Genomic DNA, 22,116 nt, shown 5'->3' on the forward strand with positions numbered 1-22,116 from the left:
TGAGGATGGATAGGATTAGAAATGAGGACATTAGAGGGTCAGCTCAAGTTGGACAGTTGGGAGACAAAGTCAGAGAGGAGAGATTGTGTTGGTTTGGACATATGCAGAGAAGAGATGCTGAGTATATTGAGAGAAGGGTGCTAAGGATAGAGCTGCCAGGGAAGAGGAGAAGAGGAAGGCCTAAGAGAAGGTTTATGGATGTGTTATCTTCTTTCATAGACCAGTTACCTGTTCTCGTTCTGTTTGGGTTTTTGTCTGTAATGACTAATTGCATGTTAATCTACACAAAAACTGTCAAATTATATTTGGTTACCAAGGTGGTACCCCAACTCTTTACCTGTTTTCTTTGTGTCGTTTTACACATATAAAGAAAATTTTGGGGGGGAGTATTCCTTTAATGGACACAAAGAATATTGTTAGGTTCCATTGATGGTGCGTTATTCAGTTTGAAATTATTTTGCTTTACTGTGTGTTTAAGCAAATCTGCACCATTATGTTATGCATTATTTAATTAGTAATTGTAAAGTTGCAATTGTAATTTATTTGTGAACTGGTTACAACACTCTGAGCCTACAACAATCAGTGAGAAGCGCTTTACAAAAATAAGCTGAATTAAATTGAATTAAAAGAAAGCTAATGTCTTTAAAATAAAATAGGAAAGAATGGGCTGTGAAACTTCATAGAATAATTGAATATTCCCAATTTTACTGTATAGGATGCTTGGACACGTTAGATCCATTTCTAAAATAACAAACAGTCAAGTCTATTTTCTGAGTATATACAGTATGGTAGATTGGTAATTTATCTGCCTGTAAAGATACTTCAATTTTAACATTGATGAAATAAGTTGCGATGCATTGCAGAACTGAATTACAATAAAAATATCTTTAAAAAAATGCAAGTTTATTGCACTTCCCTTCCCACGTGGAATTCTTCTCACTTGAACAAGCTCTTGAAAAAGCCCCTAACACTCCCGACTGAACAGACATTCAAAAAAGCTTTTCAGAGAAGCCAAAGCAGGCTCACAAAATATGACCCAAAACTGTAAAGAGAATATCTTTGGAATTCTCCGAGGAGAGAGAAATTTGATATTCCTAAAGCACAGCCGCTCTATAAAGGAGCGTTGCCAACCTTTAGGAATACATAAAGTCCAGTGCTTATGCATTGAGATGCATTCTTGCTTGGCTTTCTAAAAGATCATCTCCATACCATGTGAGAGAAACCGGACCCCAGATTACATCTCACAATGCGAGCAGCTGCTTTCTTACTAATTGTGCAACTGCTTCTTTGTATCAGTACTGAACAATTAGCTTAATAAATGCTGTTAATAGTATCAATTGCAACAGTAAACATGATAATAATAATCATCATAATCATAATAATCAGCATTGTAATAACCTTAGCAATACCATAAGAGCTGGAGTGGGTGCAAGAAAGTCGCAGCCGCAATTCTGTTATCGGCATATAACGTCGGACAATAGATAGATAGATAGATAGATAGATAGATAGATAGATAGATAGATAGATAGATAGATAGATAGATAGATAGATAGATAGATAGATAGATAGATAGATAGAATAGTTTCTTAATTTTAGACCATTAATTAAAATTACAGTCAAAGTTAATATGAATATCTGTGCTATAATTCTTAACAATATTAGCAACAGCAATGCTAATAATAATACGAATAACAATACCACTACTGCTGTTCATAATAATAATAGCAACAACACAACTAATAACAATAACTAATGCTATAAATAAGCACACAGCATAAGTAGAATGAAATGAAAACTAAACTTCAATCATCACACCCAACTATTATTAATAACAACAATAAAAAAATGACAGTGTTTATTATATACAGTATATTCAGTGCCTACAAAAAGCAATCACTCCCTTGGAAGGTTCCACATCTTATTGTTATATAACACTGAATCACAGGGAAATTAAATTGGCCTTTTTTGACACTGATCAACAGAAAAAGATTCTAAAAGTGAAAGCAGATGTCTTCAAAGTGTTCCGAAGTAACTACACATATTAAACAACAAATAACTGATCTCATAAGTATTCATCTCTATCAGTATGACACCTCTAAATTATCGTTGGTGGTATCCTCATGTCCCATTTGGTGCTAGTTGGGTAAAAAAGTCCCCTCATAAAGAAGCACTGGAATAGATAGATAGATAGATAGATAGATAGATAGATAGATAGATAGATAGATAGATAGATAGATAGATAGATAGATAGATAGATAGATAGATAGATAGATAGATAGATAGATAGATAGATAGATAGATAGATAGATAGATAGATAGATAGATAGATAGATACTTTATTAATCCCAAGGGGAAATTCACATACTCCAGCAGCAACATACTGATAAAAAACAATATTAAATTAAAGAGTGATAACAATGCAGGTATACAGACAGACAGTAACTTTGTATAATGTTAACGTTTACCCCCCCGGGTGGAATTGAAGAGTCGCATAGTGTGGGGGTGGAACGATCTCCTCAGTCTGTCAGTGGAGCAGGACGGTGACGGCAGTCTGTCGCTGAAGCTGCTCCTCTGTCTGATGATGATACTATTAAGTGGATGCAGTGGGTTCTCCGTGATTGACAGGAGTCTGCTCAGCGCCCTTCGCTCTGCCACGGATGTCAAACTGTCCAGCTCCGTGCCTACAATAGAGCCTGCCTTCCTCACCAGTTTGTCCAGGCGTGAGGTGTCCCTCTTCTTTATGCTGCCTCCCCAGCACACCACCGCGTAGAAGAGGGCGCTCGCCAGAACCGTCTAGTAGAACATCTGCAGCATCTTATTGCAGATGTTGAAAGATGCCAGCCTTCTAAGAAAGTATAGTCGGCTCTGTCCTTTCTTCCACAGAGCATCAGTATTGGCAGTCCAGTCCAATTTATCATCCAGCTGCACTCCCAGGTATTTATAGGTCTGCACCCTCTGCACACAGTCACCTATGATGATCACGGGGTCCATGAGGGGCCTAGTCCTCCTAAAATCCACCACCAGCTCCTTGGTTTTCCTTGGTGTTCAGTTGTAGGTAGTTTGAGTCTCACCATTTAGCAAAGTCCTTGATTAGGTTCCTATACTCCTCCTCCTGCCCACTCCTAATGCAGCCCACGATAGCAGTGTCGTCAGTGAACTGGAATCATCAGGTAGAAGGCTCCTTTCATCTGATTGGCCGACCCAGCACTGACTCAGCTGTTGAATGGCCAGTAAAGGGGGCGGCGGCTTGTTGGCTGAAGTCTCCCGGACTCTGACTGTGCCTGGCTTGTCGTCGACTTCTGTTCTATAATCTGGCTGTGGTTCTACAATGAGCTGATGGACAGATGTTGTGCTGTTTCATTTATGTGAATTAATTTCAACTTTGTTTTTGATGTATTGGAACAAACTTTTATTCTCCTATATGTGATAGTTTTGAAATTAGTGAGTGGTATCATCTATTCTTGCATTTTGCCTTGAGAGTTGTCATGTTGCTCTCCTCCTGGACGAGATGAGGAGGGCCTGTTAGAACACATTGAGCCATTTTCTTGTGTGATTTTTGGCTGTACAAGAAACAAATTGTTGTTGTTGTTGTTTAGAGGCTGAAGAATTTGCATCTATTTCTAATGTGTTTTTCGTTTCTTGCAACTTATTCTTTCATCTCTTGTAAAGCATTTTGAGCTACACTCCTTGTATGAAAATTGAAATATAAAGAAATAAATGATATTGTTATCAGTGTCAAAGCAAACACATTTAATCTGTTGCAAGATTTTGTTATATGTTGTATAACAATAAAATATGTATGCTTTTTATAGGCACTATCATTATGTAAATATACATCATATATGAAATATGTATATGAATAGGAATAACAAACAACTACTACTATTAATAATAATACCACCAAGTAAAGATGATAACACAAGTACTAAAACTAATAGCCATAATAATAAAGAATATTGGAATATAAACGTGATCTGCTACTGCCATCAATGATAGCAATTACTATGCTTGTAAAAAGTATGTAAACAACCAAAGCACTAGTTTGACAAACCATCGTCAACCCCGTCATCATCAGCAGCAGCATCAACATCGACAGAATTTTTAAACAACTTGGAAGGACAGACGTAACAAAAGCTCCCCAAAAGGCTTGGCAGATGAGGTTCGAGTGTCACAATAAAAATCCTTATTTACCTACCGCTAATCCACTTTGCTTCGGGATCGAGGATTGTGAAATTGGACTTTAAAAGATCTTCAAACGACAGCTTTGTTTCACTTCTTTTTGTCGTTTCCTCTGCAAAACAGAACATTTCCGATAAATGAGCAGCTTCCGCCATTAGCCTTTCATCCATTTTCTAAACCCACATTACCAGTGGGTGCAGGTTTGCCCGTCCATTTCCTATCCCCCAGACACACACACACATACACACGCACACACACACGCATACACATATACATATTTGGCTAATTTAGAATAATCAGTTGACTTAATAAATGTAATTTTTGGGATGTGGGCATGTCATACCCCCAGAGTCCCTATCATAGTCTTTCACAGGAACTTGGGGACATGAAGTATCAGGACCGAGAGTCAGTGGGACAATAAGGGAGGCTGATTACGCAGCTAGTGCTAACTACTGCCTGACTACGGAGGATGGTGATGTCATCAGCATTGCAGAGCGCGATGTGCGTGCAGCACTGAAGCGAGGAAACATCAGGAAGGCGGCAGGACCAGATGGCATCTCTGGACGCTTGCTGCGTTGCTGCACTGACCAACTAGCTGGAGTACTCAACACCATCTTCAACGAGTCTCTAGCGCAGTCTGTGGTTCCTATGTGCTTCAAAAGATCCACAATCGTTCCTGTTCAAAAGAACAATAAGCCCATGTGCCTGAATGACTACCGACCTGTTGCACTGACATCAGTAGCCATGAAGGTGTTCGAGAGGCTACTGAAAGACATTATCTCATCTTCCATCCCAAGCACCGTTGACCCACTCCAGTTCGCCTACCGTTCTAGCAGATTGACGGAGGATGCCACTTCCCACGTACTGCACACCACCCTCAGCCATGTGGACAAGAAACAGGGGAACTACAGTGCATCCGGAAAGTATTCACAGCGCATCACTTTTCCCACATTTTGTTATGTTACAGCCTTATTCCAAAATGGATTAAATTCATGTTTTTCCTCAGAATTCTACACACAACACCCCATAATGACAACGTGAAAAAAGTTTACTTGAGGTTTTTGCAAATTTATTAAAAATAAAAAAACTGAGAAATCACATGTACATAAGTACAGTATTTACAGCCTTTGCCATTAAGCTTGAAATCAGGTGCATCCTGTTTCCCCTGATCATCCTTGAGATGTTTCTGCAGCTTGATTGGAGTCCACCTTGTGGTAAATTCAGTTGACTGGACATGATTTGGAAAGGCACACACCTGTCTATAGAAGGTCCCACAGTTGACAGTTCATGTCAGAGCACAAACCAAGTATGAAGTCAAAGGAATTGTCTGTAGACCTCCGAGACAGAATTGTCTCGAGGCACAAATCTGGGGAAGGTTACAGAAAAATTTCTGCTGCTTTGAAGGTCCCAATGAGCACAGTGGCCTCCATCATCCATAAGTGGAAGAAGTTCGAAACCACCAGGACTCTTCCTAGAGCTGGCCAGCCATCTAAACTGAGCGATCGGGGGAGAAGGGCCTTAGTCAGGGAGGTGACCAAGAACCCGATGGTCACTCTGTCAGAACTCCAGAGGTCCTCTGTGGAGAGAGGAGAACCTTCCAGAAGGACAACCATCTCTGCAGCAATCCACCAATTAGGCCTGTATGGTAGAGTGACCAAACGGAAGCCACTCCTTAGTAAAAGGCACATGGCAGCCCACCTGGAGTTTGCCAAAAGGCACCTGAAGGATTCTCAGACCATGAGAAAGAAAATTCTCTGGTCTGTTGAGACAAAGATTGAACTCTTTGGTGTGAATGCCAGGCGTCACGTTTGGAGGAAACCAGGCACCGCTTATCACCAGGCCAATACCATCCCTACAGTGAAGCATGGTGGTGGCAGCATCATGCTGTGGGGATGTTTTTCAGCGACAGGGACTGGGAGACTAGTCAGGATAAAGGGAGAGATGACTGCAACAATTTACAGAGACATCCTGGATGAAAACCTGCTCCAGAGCGCTCTTGACCTCAGACTGGGGCGACGGTTCATCTTTCAGCAGCACAACGACCCTAAGCACACAGCCAAGATATCAAAGGAGTGGCTTCAGGACAACTCAGTGAATGTCCTTGAATGGCCCAGCCAGAGCCCAGAATTGAATCTTTTTGCTTTTTTTTTTTACCTGCATTATTATCAATCTTTAATATTGTTTATTGTATCAGTATGCTGCTGCTAGAGAATGTGAATTTCCCATTGGGATTAATAAAGTATCTATCTATCTATCTATCTATCTATCTATCTATCTATCTATCTATCTATCTATCTATCTATCTATCTATCTATCTATCTATCTATCTATCTATCTATCTATCTATCTATCTATCTATCTGAATCCGATTGAACATCTCTGGAGAGATCTTAAAATGGCTGTGCACCGACGCTTCCCATCCAACCTGATGGAGCTTGAGAGGTGCTGCAAAGAGGAATGGGCGAAACTGTCCAAGGATAGGTGTGCCAAGCTTGTGGCATCATATTCAAAAAGACTTGAGGCTGGAATTGCTGTCAAAGGTGCATCGACAAAGTATTGAGCAAAGGCTGTGAATACTTATGGACATGGGATTTCTCAGTTGTTTTATTTTTAATAAATTTGCAAAAACCTCAAGTAAACTTTTTTCACGTTGTCATTTTGGGGTGTTGTGTGTAGAATTCTGAAGAAAAAAATTAATTTAATCCATTTTGGAATAAGGCTGTAACATAACAAAATGTGGAAAAAGTGATGCGCTGTGAATACTTTCCGGATGCACTGTATGTGAGATTGTTGTTCACTGACTATAGTTCAGCGTTCAATACAATAATACCCGGTTTGTGAGATGCCCCGATTTGTAGACGGTTTGTGAAACTGAGGGACTTAGGACTCAACAACCACTTGTGTATGTGAGTGCTGGACTTCCTCACAGGCAGAACACAAGCAGTGAGGTTGGTAACTGTGTTTCCAATAGCATCACCATCAACACAGGAGCTCCACAAGGGTGTGTTATTAGCCCTCTGCTGTACTCCCTCTACACCCATGACTGCACGGCCAAGCATTCCTCCAACACCATTGTGAAGTTTGCAGATGACACAGTGGTACTGGGCTTCATCGCGAACAATGATGAGACGGCCTACATGGATGAAGTTGCAAACCTGACATTGTGGTGTCAGGAAAACCAAGGAGCTGGTGGTGGACTTCAGCAGGAGACAGCAGCGGGACTATAATCCATCCATCCATCCATTTTCCAACCTGCTGAATCCGAACACAGGGTCACGGGGATCTGTTGGAGCCAATCCCAGCCAACACAGGGCACAAGGCAGGAACCAATCCTGGGCAGGGTGCCAACCCACCGCAGGGGACTATAATCCCCTCATCATTAATGGGACTCCAGTGGAAAGGGTGAACAGTTTTAAATACCATCTCTGAGAACCTGACATTGTCTGAACACATCCAAGTTCAGACCAAAAGGGCAAAGCGGAGACTCTACCATCTCAGAGAGCTTAGGAAGTTTGGGGTCTCTTCAGGGATTCTAAAGACTTTCTACTCTGGCGCTGTGGAAAGTATCCTGACACAGAACATTACATCCTGGTTTGGAAACTGCTGTGTTCAGGATCATAAAGCCCTACAGAGAGTGATCCATGCAGCGGAACGCTGCCGCAGGTCATCTCTACCATCTATGCAGGACATTTACACCAGAAGATGCAGGACCAGAGCTCTCAGGATTATCAAAGACTCCTCTCATCCCAGCAATAGCTCCATCTGTTAAAATCAGGCAAAGGGTTTTGTAGCATCCTGGCCAGGACAGAGAGACTCAGAAGGAGTTTCTATCCTCAAGCCATAACACTGTTAAATCAGAACATGCCATCGCATCCATGACCCGACTGGACTGTAAGTTACCAGTTTTCTATGGTGTTGATCTGCGCCCCCACCACCTGATCAGGGCACTGTGCTGTCCCTACATTGATGGATTGAAGTCCAGATGTCCACACGACCATCATTGTCTACTTCTTCCACATGAAGCCTGAAATCCTGAGAACTAATTGGGATTATTTATGTTAGGTAGACTGGCCAGTGGGTGGCTGGATGGTCTCGTGGGCTCAGAACCCCTGCAGATTTTGTTTTTTACTATCCCGTCTACCCTTACGTTGTTTTGGAATTGGTCTTTCATTTAACTATGCACCTGTCGAACTTTGGTTTTCCACAATATCACTGCACTATTGCACCTTAACACTTAATTCTGCTTTATTCACTTAATTTTACTTATTTATTATGTTCTATTATGCTGTTATCTTTCAATCTAGGACTTTTTTGTTAATCTCGCTGATTGTTCTAACTTTGCACAGTTGTGATAAGCGGATGAGGATGTATTTCACTACGTGTTGTCCTGTATAACTATGCATGTGACAAATAAAGAATCTTGAATCTTGAGGCAGACACAGCTGATGTAATAACTAAAAACGTGTATTTATTGAAGAAGAAGAAAAAGAAGTTCATAAAGAAATTATAAAAAAAACAATTACACACAAACACTGCAATGATAAATTAGAATGAAAAACGTACAAAAAAACTCCAAAACCTGCATTCAACACATGGCCTCTACTAAAAATAATGTTGTAAAATCAAATAAAAAAAAAAAAAACAAGGATCAATCCCCTTAATAATAAGTTCTTAAATTTTTAGCCTCCTTTCTTCCCCTATTCAAAATCTCGGGGTTACAACTGACTTGTCCTGGCAAATTGGAATACCAGTCTGTTTCCTGCCGATACATCACCCTGCAGTCACGTATTGACCTTCTCCAGGTCTGAAACCGAACTCTCCCGTTTCTGGTGTACAGAGTGGTTTTTATCCCGGGTCAGGTCTAACAACCCTCGCGCTCCCTGGTCACGCGCCTGGCCTAAACTTTACTTGTGCCGACTGCGCCGTGCACGCGAGCGCGAGCGCGCCTACGTTTGCCGACACTTCGCACCACGTCCTTTTCTTATGCTCGCGACCGGTGTCTGCCACGCGCCTGTCTATTACTCCGCAGCGACGCAGCCTACTAAAAACACGCGGCACCCCGTCCTCTCCTCTCGGACAACCCATGGCCGCTCCACTTGTGCACCTGAGGAACAAACCGATAAGTAAGATTTAAAAAATAAAATTATTATAAGGGCGGTGCATGCAAACAAACAAAAACAGATCAAAGTACTTTTAAATTACTGCATTGGGAGGCGTTTTCTCACAGAGTATACATCGGAAGATATTGAGAGGATCAAACTTCTCAAAGAGACTAATGTGTGGTCCGGAATTGAATCCTGGTGTCTGGAGCATTGAGATGCTAACTGGAGCACAGTGCCACAATGCCACCAATATACAGCATTATAAAATAAATAAATAAAAAAAGACTGCAGCTCCTGCTTTCATAATGTCTTTAACCTTGAAAAACTGACCTATTGATAACATAAGTTGCAGGTTACCACATAGTGAATGACAACCATGACTTGTTTTAAATACACATTGTGGTACTTCAAAGTGCACTTCTACACATTTTCTGAGAATCTTTTGAACAGGCGGCATATTCAATCCTTTTAAATTTGTAAGCCGTTTTGCAGAAAGTACAGTAGCCCGCTGATGGACAGGACAGCTCTGACTTATTATCTAAATCCTTTACAGAATATCAAGCTTATCTCTTGTGCCGACGCACAAGTGCCGAGGATTGCAAACTAATTCTGACACACAATCAGGGCCATGGAGATGACGGCACATCAAATGTTAGTAGACAGACGGAGGAGTTTGCAGAATCATTTTAAAGAGCTTTGGGCAAAAAATAAACTAGAAATTCATATAGCAGATTTAAGAGAAAATTTTCCTGCACTACTTTACCTGATTTCTTAATTTAAATAACAGTTCAGAATTACCTGGTGTTGATTACAGCAGTAAAATGGGGGAGTAGTTAATCAAAACACACTGGCACACACACACACACACACACTCAAGAATAAATTACAGATGACAAAGAAATTGACAGTGTCTTTGTTGTGAGAGGAAACAAAGACTCCTGGGGAAAATGCAGTGCAGGATTTACGTATAAGCTACACAAGCTATGGCTTAGGGCCCCCGCCTTCTTGGGGGCCCCCAAAACAAATTGTCAGAGTGAGCAAAATCATATTTGGCACTTACATAGAATATCTGGACTTATAAAGGGCCCCATGTCTCAAATAGCTTAGGGCCTTATCAAGTCTAAATCCGGCCCTGGGAAAATGTCACATTGAAGGCACCCCAGCCAGAAACTGGGCCATGGCACAGGCATGAGGTGGCAACAGCAGTGGCGTCTGCTGCACCCCAGTGCCCCTCGGTTTGTACAGTATGTCCAATCATCGATGGCCCCCGTTGTATTGTAAATACTCAGGAAGAAACATGACAGCAATTTGGCCGAGCTTTTTTATACCAGTGCTCTGAAGATGAAACACTCTCATTGTAGTGGATGTATTGAGTGCCAATTAACAAATTTACTTTATTTTAGGCAGGGCTTAAATTAATTGTGATTTTTTCAAAAATGATTTATCAAACTACAGCAATTGTCTTAAAGCAAACATTCTGGTGATCATAAAACAATGTCAGACAGAAAGGTAGGAATGGAACTGTTCAATAGATAGACAGATACTATAGACTAATGACATAATATAGTAGATAGCATTTTAGTTATGGCAGATATTTAGATATGAAAGTCACTATATAATAATAATAATAATAATAATAATAATAATACATTGTATTTATATTGTGCCTTTCAATAGACAGATAGCTAGAGAGATGAAAGGCACTATATGATGGATGGAGTTGTGAAAGGCACTGAACAATAGATAGATACTATATATTAAAAACATGACGCAGCAGATAACATTTTAGTTATTGGTAGACACTTAAATATGAAAGACATTGTGTTATAATAATACATTTATAGACAGATAGATATGATAGATGTGAAAGACACTATATAGTAGATAGATAGAGATGTAAAAGTCACTTTATAATAGACAGATGTGAAAGGCACTATATAATACATACTGAAGATTAAAGACATAATATAGTAGATAGCGTTTTAGTTATGGCAAACCCTTACATATGAAAGGCACAATATAATAATAATAACTTTAATTTATAATGTACCTTTCAATAGAGAGCTGTGAAAGGCACTATATAACACATAGATAGATAGATAGATAGATAGATAGATAGATAGATAGATAGATAGATAGATAGATAGATAGATAGATAGATAGATAGATAGATAGATAGATAGTGTGAAAATCACTATATAATACGATAGATAGATAGATAGATAGATAGATAGATAGATAGATAGATAGATAGATAGATAGATAGATAGATAGATAGATAGATAGATAGATAGATAGATAGATAGATAGATAGTGTGAAAGGCACTATATAATAAGATAGATAGATAGATAGATAGATAGATAGATAGATAGATAGATAGATAGATAGATAGATAGATAGATAGATAGATAGATAGATAGATAGATAGATAGATAGATAGATAGATAGATAGATAGATATGAAAGGCACTATTAGATAGATAGATAGATAGATAGATAGATAGATAGATAGATAGATAGATAGATAGATAGATAGATAGATAGATAGATAGATAGATAGATAAGGCACCGTATTATAGTTTATCAAATCCATGTGCAGGGAGCAATGAGGGAGAAGAGACAGTTTAATCCAGTTAAAGCATACTGTTAGTTAAAGTGTACTGCCTACCTGGAGTTAGAAGGATCACTGACATGGTAATGAGGGAACACACGACAAGAATCACCAGCAGAGCAATGGCAATGCCTTTCCAGTTTCTCTGTGGAGGGCTGCCACCTCCTAGATCCTGAAAATAAAAAGTAAGTAATTGAAAATTGTGTATCTTTTTCTTTAAAAAAATAATTAATTATTATTATTATTATTAATAATAATAATAATAAGCAAAGTCATTATAATTTGCAGATTCATAGTTTTACTCAGAAAACAGATCAATGGCCACTTTCAAAATTCTGTGTTAATAAACACTAAGAATAAACCCTGGAAAATGTCATTTTTTTATTTTCTCACATAGAATACTTACATGCAGGTTTTAAACTGAGCAGAACTGTATTTAAGGTAATTCTTGGTAAAAGTAACTGTGTTTAGATGAGCCACAGACAATGTAAAATGCTTGGAAACTGTACAGCATACATATCTCAAGATGCCGGTCTGCTTATGATTCCAAGGATTAATAAAATAACAATGGGAGGTCGAGCTTTTAGTTACAGGGCCCCTAAACTGTGGAATGGTCTGCCTGCTACTATAAGAGATGCCCCTTCAGTCTCAGCTTTTAAATCCCGGCTGAAGACTCACAACTTCAGGTTAGCATATGCTGACTAGAGCTGCTGATTAACTGTACAGACTGCATCTCTGTTGTTAGTCATTAGCACTTAAACATAAGTAACATGACAGTTATAATTATATACTAACCCTCACTTATTCTGTTTTTCTTCTCGGTACTCAAATGTGGCACTTGGTGCCACGGCCCACCTGCCAAGTTGTTTGCCTGCCTAAGGAAAAGTCATCCCAGATGGAGGATCGCAGGAATCGTGGGAAAGAGGGGTCCTTTCATCGGATTGGCTGGCCCAGCACTGTTTCAGCCGTGGAATGGCCAAATGGGGGAGGCAGCTTGAAGGATGAGGTCTCCAGGACTCTACACAAATCCAAATCTTATTATGGGATATATCATCTACTGTTAAATTCTACTCTGTACTTCTAAAATTTATATTTTTTTTTTCTTACTATATTGAGAAATTGTTCTGTTCTGTGTACTGCATTGTATTGTATTGACCCCCTTCTTTTGACACCCACTGCACGCCCAGCCTACCTGGAAAGGGGTCTCTCTTTGAACTGCCTTTCCCAAGGTTTCTTCCATTTTTTCCCTACAATGTTTTTTTTGTGGAGTTTTTCCTTGTCTTCTTAGAGAGTCAAGGCTGGGGGGCTGTCAAGAGGCAGGGCCTGTTAAAGCCCATTGCGGCACTTCCTGTGTGATTTTGGGCTATACAAAAATAAACTGTATTGTATTGTATTGTATATTGTGTATAAAAACAATACTTTTATTTATTCTGTGAAAGTTGCAAATATTTCATTTTCTTTTATTTTTAGTTAAATGAAGTGGATCTATCTATCTATCTATCTATCTATCTATCTATCTATCTATCTATCTATCTATCTATCTATCTATCTATCTTTCTATCTCTCTATCTTTCTATCTATCTTACACTTTCTTAGTTTTTTGTTCCAAACATGTATAAACGTATGCTTCTATATAATAATTATTATTTTAGCATATTTTTTCCAAAGAAGGCCATCTGTCATAATTCCAGCTCTTCAAGGATACGCCTCCCCTGCCTCACATAACGTCTCTTTCTCAATCCCACTTAATCCATTTCCCGGTTGCAGGTGGCTGCAGTTTGTATCAGCAGCTGGATTTCACCAAACAACAGTGACTGGCATTTTCTGATCCTTTTTACATTTGTGCATAAAGCCAATCTAATAGTGCCAGTTATGCCAGCTTGCATAAAGATGTGGCTATATTAGTCATCAGATTTTTATAGCAAGTGAAAAGCCAATCCTTTGAAAACCATTTTAGATTTTGTGGCACCGGTGTACTGGTGATACAGTAGTTACCACTGCTGCCTCAAGGCCCGTTAACATTCTGTATAGCGTTTTTCTCTGGGTAGTGCCGCATTTTTTTTTTTAATCACACTCTCACAAATTTGCATGTTAAGTTAATTGGTGACTTTAAATGTGCCTCGTATTATCAGCATAAGAGTGTTCCTCTTCCCTGAAATGGACTGAAATCCAATCCCAGGTACGTGCTGTGCACTCAAAGTAAATGAGATAAGCCCCCCTAAAGCCCTGCGATTCTTGAATGGAATAAGAAGGAGCAGAAAGCAGACAGAGAGTGTGTGTGATAACAGGTTCAAACAGGTACAAAATCAGGCGGACTGAGGACCACCAGAATCTGCGTAGGCTTGGACTGGCTGTAGAGTTTGTTCAGTTCTCCTTCACTTTATTCTTTTTGTGTTCTCTGAACCATCTCTCCTTGGAGCATTTTGGTTAAAAAAAAGGTTCCATTTTTTTTAAAAATTTAGCCTCCTTAGTAGTATAATCCTGCTTGTGGATGACTGACATTAGAATAGGAAATACATTTTTTTTTTCTGTACCAAGACAATGTCTTCGCATCCTATGAACAATTAAATTCCAAATTTTAGTTTCTAGCAACACATTTCTTTCATTACCTTCAGTTTAGAAACTTTGTCAAACAAAACCTGCCAAATTTCCCTCACCTCCCACGTAACCTCTATAAAATATATAGACCAATTTAAATATATTATGTAAATATAAATATATTGATCAATCTTGAGGACTCAGACAGCATTTCTGTAACATATACTGTAAAAACATTTCCCTCCATTGTAAAGATGCAAGAGCACAGTGGGAAAAGGATCTCTCACTCAACATCTCAGAAAAGGAGTGGAAGGTAGCAATGCAGAGAAATCACTCGAGCTCCATATGTGCAAAGCATACAATTAGATAGATAGATAGATAGATAGATAGATAGATAGATAGATAGATAGATAGATAGATAGATAGATAGATAGATAGATAGATAGATAGATAGATAGATAGATAGATAGATAGATAGATAGATAGATAGATAGATAGATAGATACTTTATTAATCCCAGGGGGAAATTCACATATTCCAGCAGCAAAAATATTAAATTAAAGAGTAATAAAAAAATGCAGGTAAAAAACAGACAATAACTTGAATAATGTTCAACGTTTACCCCCTCTGGTGGAATTGAAGAGTCGCATAGTTTGGGGGAGGAATGATCTTCTCAGTCTGTCAGTGGAGCAGGACAGTGACAGCAGTCTGTCGCTGAAACTGCTCCTCTGTCTGCAGATGACACTGTTTAATGGATGTAGTGGATTCTCCATAATTGACAGGAGTCTGCTCAGCGCCCTTCGCTCTGCCACAGATGTTAAACTGTCCAGCTCCATGCCAACAATAGAGCCTGCCTTCCTCACCAGTTTGTCCAGGCGTGAGGCATCCTTCTTCTTAATGCTGCCTCCCCAGCACACCACTGCGTAGAAGAGGGCACTCGCCACAACCATCTGATAGAACATCTGCAGCATCTTACTGCAGATGTTGAAGGATGCCAGTCTTCAAAGGAAGTACAGGCGGCTCTGTCCTTTCTTGCACAGAGAATCAGTATTGGCAGTCCAGTCTAATTTATCGTCCAGCTGCACTCCCAGGTATTTATAGGTCTGCACCCTCTGCACACAGTCACCTCTGATGATCACGGGGTCCATGAGGGGCCTGGGTCTCCTAAAATCCACCACCAGTTCCTTGGTTTTGCTGGTGTTCAGTTGTAGGTGGTTTAAGTCGCACCATTTAACAAAATCCTTGATTAGGTTCCTATACTCCTCCTCCAGCCCATTCCTGATACAGCCCACGATAGCAGTGTCGTCAGCAAACTTTTGCACGTGGCAGGACTCTGAGTTATATTGGAAGTCCGATGTATATAGGCTGAATAGGACCGGAGAAAGTACAGTCCCCTGCGGCGCTCCTGTGTTGCTGACCACAATGTCAGATCTGCAATTCCCGAGACGCACATACTGAGGTCTGTCTTTAAGATAGTCCACGATCCATGCCACCAGGTATGAATCTACTCCCATCTCTGTCAGCTTGTCCCTAAGGAGCAGAGGTTGGATGGTGTTGAAGGCGCTAGAGAAGTCTAGAAACATAATTCTTACAGCGCCACTGCCTCTGTCCAAGTGGGAGAAGGATCGATGTAGCATATAGATGATGGCATCTTCCGCTCCCACTTTCTCCTGGTATGCGAACTGCAGAAGGTCGAGAGAGTGTTGGACCTGTGGCCTCAGGTGGTGAAGCAGCAGCCGCTCCATGGTCTTCATCACATGTGATGTTAGAGCGACAGGCCGGAAGTCATTCAGCTCACCAGGACGTGATACCTTTGGGACTGGGGTGATGCAAGATGTTTTCCAAAGCCTCGGGACTTTCCCTTGTTTCAGGCTCAGGTTGAAGATGCGCTGTAGAGGACCCCCCAGCTCTGATGCACAGACCTTCAGCAGTCGTGGCGATACTCCATCTGGACCTGCTGCTTTGCTGGCACGAAGTTTCCTCAGCTCTCTGCTCACCTGCGCTGCTGTAATTGTGGGTGGGGATGTCTCTCCTATGTTGGTATCAGCAGAAGGATGTGTAGAGAGTGCAGTACTCCGAGGTGAGAGTGGGTTAGGGTGGTCAAACCTGTTAAAGAAGATGTTCATTTGGTTTGCTCTCTTCACGTCTCTCTCGATGGTGGCACCCCGCTTCGAGCTGCAGCCAGTGATGATCTTCATCCCATCCCACACTTCCTTCATGCTGTTGTTCTGCAACTTCTGCTCCAGCTTTCTCCTGTACTGCTCCTTCGCCGCCCTGAGCTGGACTCGAAGTTCCTTCTGCACGCGCTTGAGCTCATGCTGATCACCGTCTTTAAAGGCTCTTTTCTTCTGGTTCAAAAGGCCCTTGATGTCACTTGTAATCCATGGCTTGTTGTTAGCATAGCAGCGTACAGTTCTTACTGGAACTAAAGTGTCCATACAGAAGTTGATGTAGTCAGTAGTGGAGTCAACAACCTCCTCAATGTTCTCACTATGTGATCCCTGCAGGATATCCCAGTCTGTAGTTCCAAAACATTGTCTCAGAGCATTCTCAGCCTCCGGGGTCCACTTCCTGAATGATCGTTTGGTTACAGGTAGGACTCTCACTTTTGGTTTGTAGTGAGGCTGAAGCAGAACCAGGTTATGATCTCCTTTCCCAAGCGCAGGCAGCGGGGTGGCACTGTATGCGTCTTTAACATTTGCATACAGTAAATCAATAGTCTTATTTCCCCGGGTGTTGCAGTCCACATACTGGGAGAATGCAGGTAATGTTTTGTCCAGCGTCACATGGTTAAAGTCTCCAGCGATTAGCACAAGTGCCTCGGGGTGCTGCGTTTGTAACTTAGCAACAGCAGAATGGATGATGTCACTCGCTATCTCCACGTCCGCCCGAGGAGGTATGTACACGATGACAACAATGACGTGTCCAAACTCTCTGGGCAAGTAATAGGGACGCAGACTTACGGCCAACAGTTCGATGTCCCTGCAGCAAGTGGAGATTTTGACTTTAACATGTCCAGAGTTACACCACCGTGTATTAACATAGAGAGCGAGTCCTCCTCCTTTGTGCTTCCCACAGGTACTTGCGTCTCTGTCTGCTCTAACTGTGCTAAACCCGGGTAGCTCCACATTAGCATCTGGGATGGTGTTAGTTAGCCACGTTTCACTAAAACACAACAAACTGCATTCTCTGTAGGAGAATTATTCGGTCACGGGGGTTTGCTGGAGCCAATCCCAGCCAACACAGGGTGCACAGCAGGAACAAATCCCCGGGCAGGGCGCCAGTCCATCGCAGGGCACACACACACACACACACACCAAGCACACACTAGGGACAATTTGGAATCGTCAATGCACCTAACCTGCATGTCTTTGGACTGTGGGAGGAAACCGGAGCGCCCGGAGGAAACCCACGCAGACACGGGGAGAACATGCAAACTCCACGCATGGAGGACCCGGGAATCGAACCCAGGTCCCCAGGTCTCCCAACTGCGAGGCAGCAGCGCTACCCACTGCGCCACCGTGCCACCCAAATTAACATCATTCTGGACCAAAATCTTTAAATGGCTATCAGACGGCCTTGGTGTCACAGTCTCTCCTAATCCACTAACAGATGTATTTGGTGGGCTCATGGGTGGGCTTAAAGTGAAGAAGGACAAACAAACTGTAATGGCCTTTACTTCACTATTAGTACGTAGGCTTGTCTTACTCAGCTGGAAGATTCCTAACTCTGCTCTGTTAAGTCAGTGGGTCACTGATCTTCCATACTATTTGAAATTGGAAAAAATCTAATTCTCACTTAGTGGATCTATACAAAATGTTTTCAGAACCTTGCAGGAATGAATCAATAACATTTTAAAATAAACATTTTAATTGAGGAAGCAGATTCTGTTTTATTTTTTATGATTTTTATTATTTATTATTATATATTATTATTATTTTTACTGTATTTATTTTTATTCACTTATTAATTATACTTATTTTTATTACCTTGAAGTTTTACTCTGCTGGCCTAGCTCTCTTTCTCATGGGTGGGGGTTGATTTGTTTTGAACCAAGTCTTGTAAAACTTGACTTATTAATAAAATCAATAAAATCCCCACAAAAATTCAAAAAAATTCATCATGGCATAAGTGGGCGGCACAGTGGCAGAGTGGTAACGAATCCTGGGTTCACTTCCCTGGTCCTCCCTGCGTGGAGTTTGCATGTTCTCCCCGTGTCTTCGTGAGTCTTCTCCAGGTGCTCCGGTTTCCTCCCACAGTCCATAGACATGCAGGTTAGGTGCATTGATGATCCTAAATTGTCCTCAGTGTGTGCTTGGTGTGTGGGTGTGTGTGCGTGTGCACCCTGCGGTAGGCTGGTGCCCTGCCCGGGGTTTGTTCCTGCCTTGCGCTCTGTGCTGGCCTCTGATTGGCTCCAGCAGACCCCCCGTGACCCTGTATTAGGAAGTAGCGGGTTGGACAGTGACTGACTGACTGACCATGGCGTAATATTCAAGTCGAGTCAGTTAACTGGTCCAAGAGTTGCCACATTTCACATTTTTTATTATTTCAGAGAGTCCGTTAAAGATTTTTGTAACAATGGGTCATATTCAAAAGTAAGAGTGAAAATAAAATATAATTACATGTGTAAGAAGAAGCTGCTGGAAATGTTCTACCAGTCCACAGTAGCCCAGTGTGGTGGTCTACTCTGTGGTCTTCTGAGGAAGCCACCTGAGCACAAAGAAGCAAAACACCTGAACAAACTCCTCAGCAAAGTCGGCTCCATCACAGGGCCTAACCCTGAATACACTGTGGAAGCTGTTGTGGAAAAGGGGATGGGGGCAAAGTTGGGTGCCATCATGAAAATGATGCAAGCACATCAGCAAAACAAAACCTCTGAAGAAAGAGACACTCGCTTAGCCGCTAATACAGAAGCGAGGTGAATACATCAGCAAAACGAAACCACAGTAGAAAGACAAAGTCGCTTAGTCGCTAACATCGGCAAAATGGTATCCTTTTTACTTTTCCTCTCGCCACTAATACACAAGCGAGGCAAGCACATCGGCAAATCGAAACATCAGAGAAGAGAGACACTCGCTTAGCCGCTAATACACAAGCGATGTGAGCACATCTGCAAAACAAAGCCTCCAAGGAAAGAGAAACTCGCTTAGTTGCTGATAGACAACAGTGGCGAGCACATCAGCAAAACGAAACCACTGAGGAAAGAGAAACTCGCTTAGCCGCTCACAAAAAAGCAAGGCGAACACATCAACAAAACGAAACCTCAGAAGAAAGACAAAGTCGCTTAGTCGCTAACATCGGCAAAACAGTATCCTTTTTACTTTTCCTCTCATCACTAATACACAAGTGAGGCGAGCGCATCGGCAAATCGAAACCTCAGAGGAGAGAGACACTGGCTTAGCCACTAATACACAAGTGAGGTGAGCACATCTGCAAAACAAAACCTCCAACGAAAGAGAAACTCACTTAGCTGCTGATAGACAACGGTGGCGAGCACATCAGCAAAACGAAACCACTGAGGAAAGAGAAACTCGCTTAGCCGCTCACAAAAAAGAAAGGCAAACACATCGACAAAACGAAACCTCAGAAGAAAGACAAAGTTGCTTAGTCGCTAACATCGGCAAAGCGGTATCCTTTTTACTTTTCCTCCCACTGCTAATACACAAGCGAGGCGAGCACATCGGCAAATCGAAACCTCAGAGGAGAGAGAAACTCACTTTGCCGCTAATACACAAGTGAGGCAAGCACATCAGCAAAATGAAACCTCTGAAGAAAGAGACACTCACTTAGATGCTAATACACAAGCGAGGCGAGCACATCAGCAAAACAAAACCTCTGAGGAGAAAGACACTTGCTTAGCCGCTGATAGACAAGCGAGGCGAACACATCGGCAAAACGAAACCTCAGAAGAAAGACAAAGTCGCTTAGTCGCTAACATCGGCAAAACAGTATCCTTTTTACTTTACCTCTCGTCACTAATACACAAGCGAGGCGAGCACATCGGCAAATTGAAATCTCAGAGGAGAGAGACACTCGCTTAGCCGCTAATACACAAGCGAGGTGAGCACATCGGCAAATCGAAACCTCAGAGGAGATAGAAACTCGCTTTGCCGCTAATACACAAGTGAGGCGAGCACATCAGCAAAATGAAACCTCTGAAGAAAGAAACACTCACTTAGACGCTAATACACAAGTGAGGCGAGCACATCAGCAAAACGAAACCTCTGAGGAGAGAGACACTCGCTTAGCCGCTGATAGACAAGCGAGCCGAGCACATCGACAAAACGAAACCTCTGAGGAGAGAGACACTCACTTAGCTGCTAATAGACAACGGTGACGAGCACATCGACAAAACGAAACCTCTGAGGAGAGAAACACTCACTTAGCCGCTGATAGACAATGGTGGTGAGCACATCTGCAAAACGAAACCTCCAAGGAAAGAGAAACTCGCTTAGCCGTTCATAAAGAAGCAAGGCGAACACATCGACAAAACGAAACCTCAGAAGAAAGATAGAATCGCTTAGCTGCTAATGCAGAAGCGAGGCGAGCACGTTGGCAAAATTAATCCTCCTAGGAGAGAGATGCCCAGAGTAGTTTCTTTCAATTACTTGACATCTGTACATTTCAATTTTTTTTCTGACGAATTCAATAGTTTCTAGGACCCCGGGCTTTTTACAGCATGGGCTTACACAGCTAGTGTAACTTAAGAAATGTGTAGGATACAGGCATAATTTAAATATACAGGGGTGGGCAAAAGAAGCCTTACTGTTGTAAGTATGTGAAACACAAAGTTTATTATTTATTTATTTAAGTTTTTGTATTATTTACAATAATGAGTTAATAAAGCTAACATTACTATTTTGCTATTGTAATAATCATAACCTGCATGTCTTTTTCCATACAAACACATTGTAAGCCTACTTTTGCTCACCACTGTATAATGAAAGGAAATCATTTTAATAGCATTTCAATTTTAACACCATCATCTTAAAATTGGGTCAGGATAATTGTGTCTCAAACCATGTGATGTCGACAGGGATGGCAACAGTAAACAACATGGCTGCTCCAACAGAAAATGGCGGCGCCCATGAAAATTACCAGTGTAACTTTAGATAGATAGCATATACCATGGATTCGGAAGGCATTCAGACCCCTTCACATTTTGTTATGTTGCAGATATGTGCTTAAAATCATTCAAGTTCGTTTTTTTCCCCACATCAAACAAAGCTGAATGTGTCAAAATTTCAAGGTGAAACCAGGATTTTAATATTTTTTCACATTTAGCAAAAAATAAAACAAAATATCCCATTGACACAAGTATTTGGAACCTGTTGTACGACACTTGAAATTGGACTCCCATTGTACTGATCACCTTTAGGATGTCTGTACACCTTGTTTGGATTCTACCTGTGGACATTTCAATTGATTGGACTGATTAGGAAAGGGACACACTGGTCCACAGTGTCCAAGGAATTGCCTGCAGAGCTGGAATAGGATTGAAGAAAAGATACTGAGAAGACTACAAAAAAAAAATTCTTGTAGTAGATGAAAAGCATAAAACTGGACAGGGGGTGAGAAAGAGGCCTCGAATTGGCAGAATCTAAGAAGCTCAGTTTATGGGAATGCGATCAAGAGAAGAATCACCAGGCAAGTGGGGCTCAGACACACAAGGAATCCGAGGAAAGG

The 22,116-nt window shown here is 41.3% G+C and overlaps 1 protein-coding gene and 1 long non-coding RNA gene across 3 annotated transcripts in view; one reads left to right on the top strand and one right to left on the bottom strand.

Moving 5' to 3' along the window:
• The window catches only part of LOC114656373 (inactive dipeptidyl peptidase 10-like), a 992,193-nt gene that overhangs the window by 451,558 nt on the left and 518,519 nt on the right, over window positions 1-22,116 (bottom strand). For both annotated transcript variants that reach the window (XM_051930748.1, XM_051930749.1), the window contains exons 2-3: window positions 11,950-12,064; window positions 4,196-4,291 (exon numbers count right to left, since the gene is read on the bottom strand). In XM_051930748.1, the coding sequence (XP_051786708.1) occupies window positions 4,196-4,291; window positions 11,950-12,064 (211 nt within the window). The remainder of the gene's footprint in view (window positions 1-4,195; window positions 4,292-11,949; window positions 12,065-22,116) is intronic.
• LOC127528946 (uncharacterized) overlaps window positions 1-22,116 on the top strand; it is a 103,247-nt gene that overhangs the window by 44,490 nt on the left and 36,641 nt on the right. The window lies entirely within an intron of this gene.

This window comes from Erpetoichthys calabaricus, chromosome 8 (genome assembly GCF_900747795.2).
Source record: "Erpetoichthys calabaricus chromosome 8, fErpCal1.3, whole genome shotgun sequence".
NCBI lineage: Eukaryota > Metazoa > Chordata > Cladistia > Polypteriformes > Polypteridae > Erpetoichthys > Erpetoichthys calabaricus.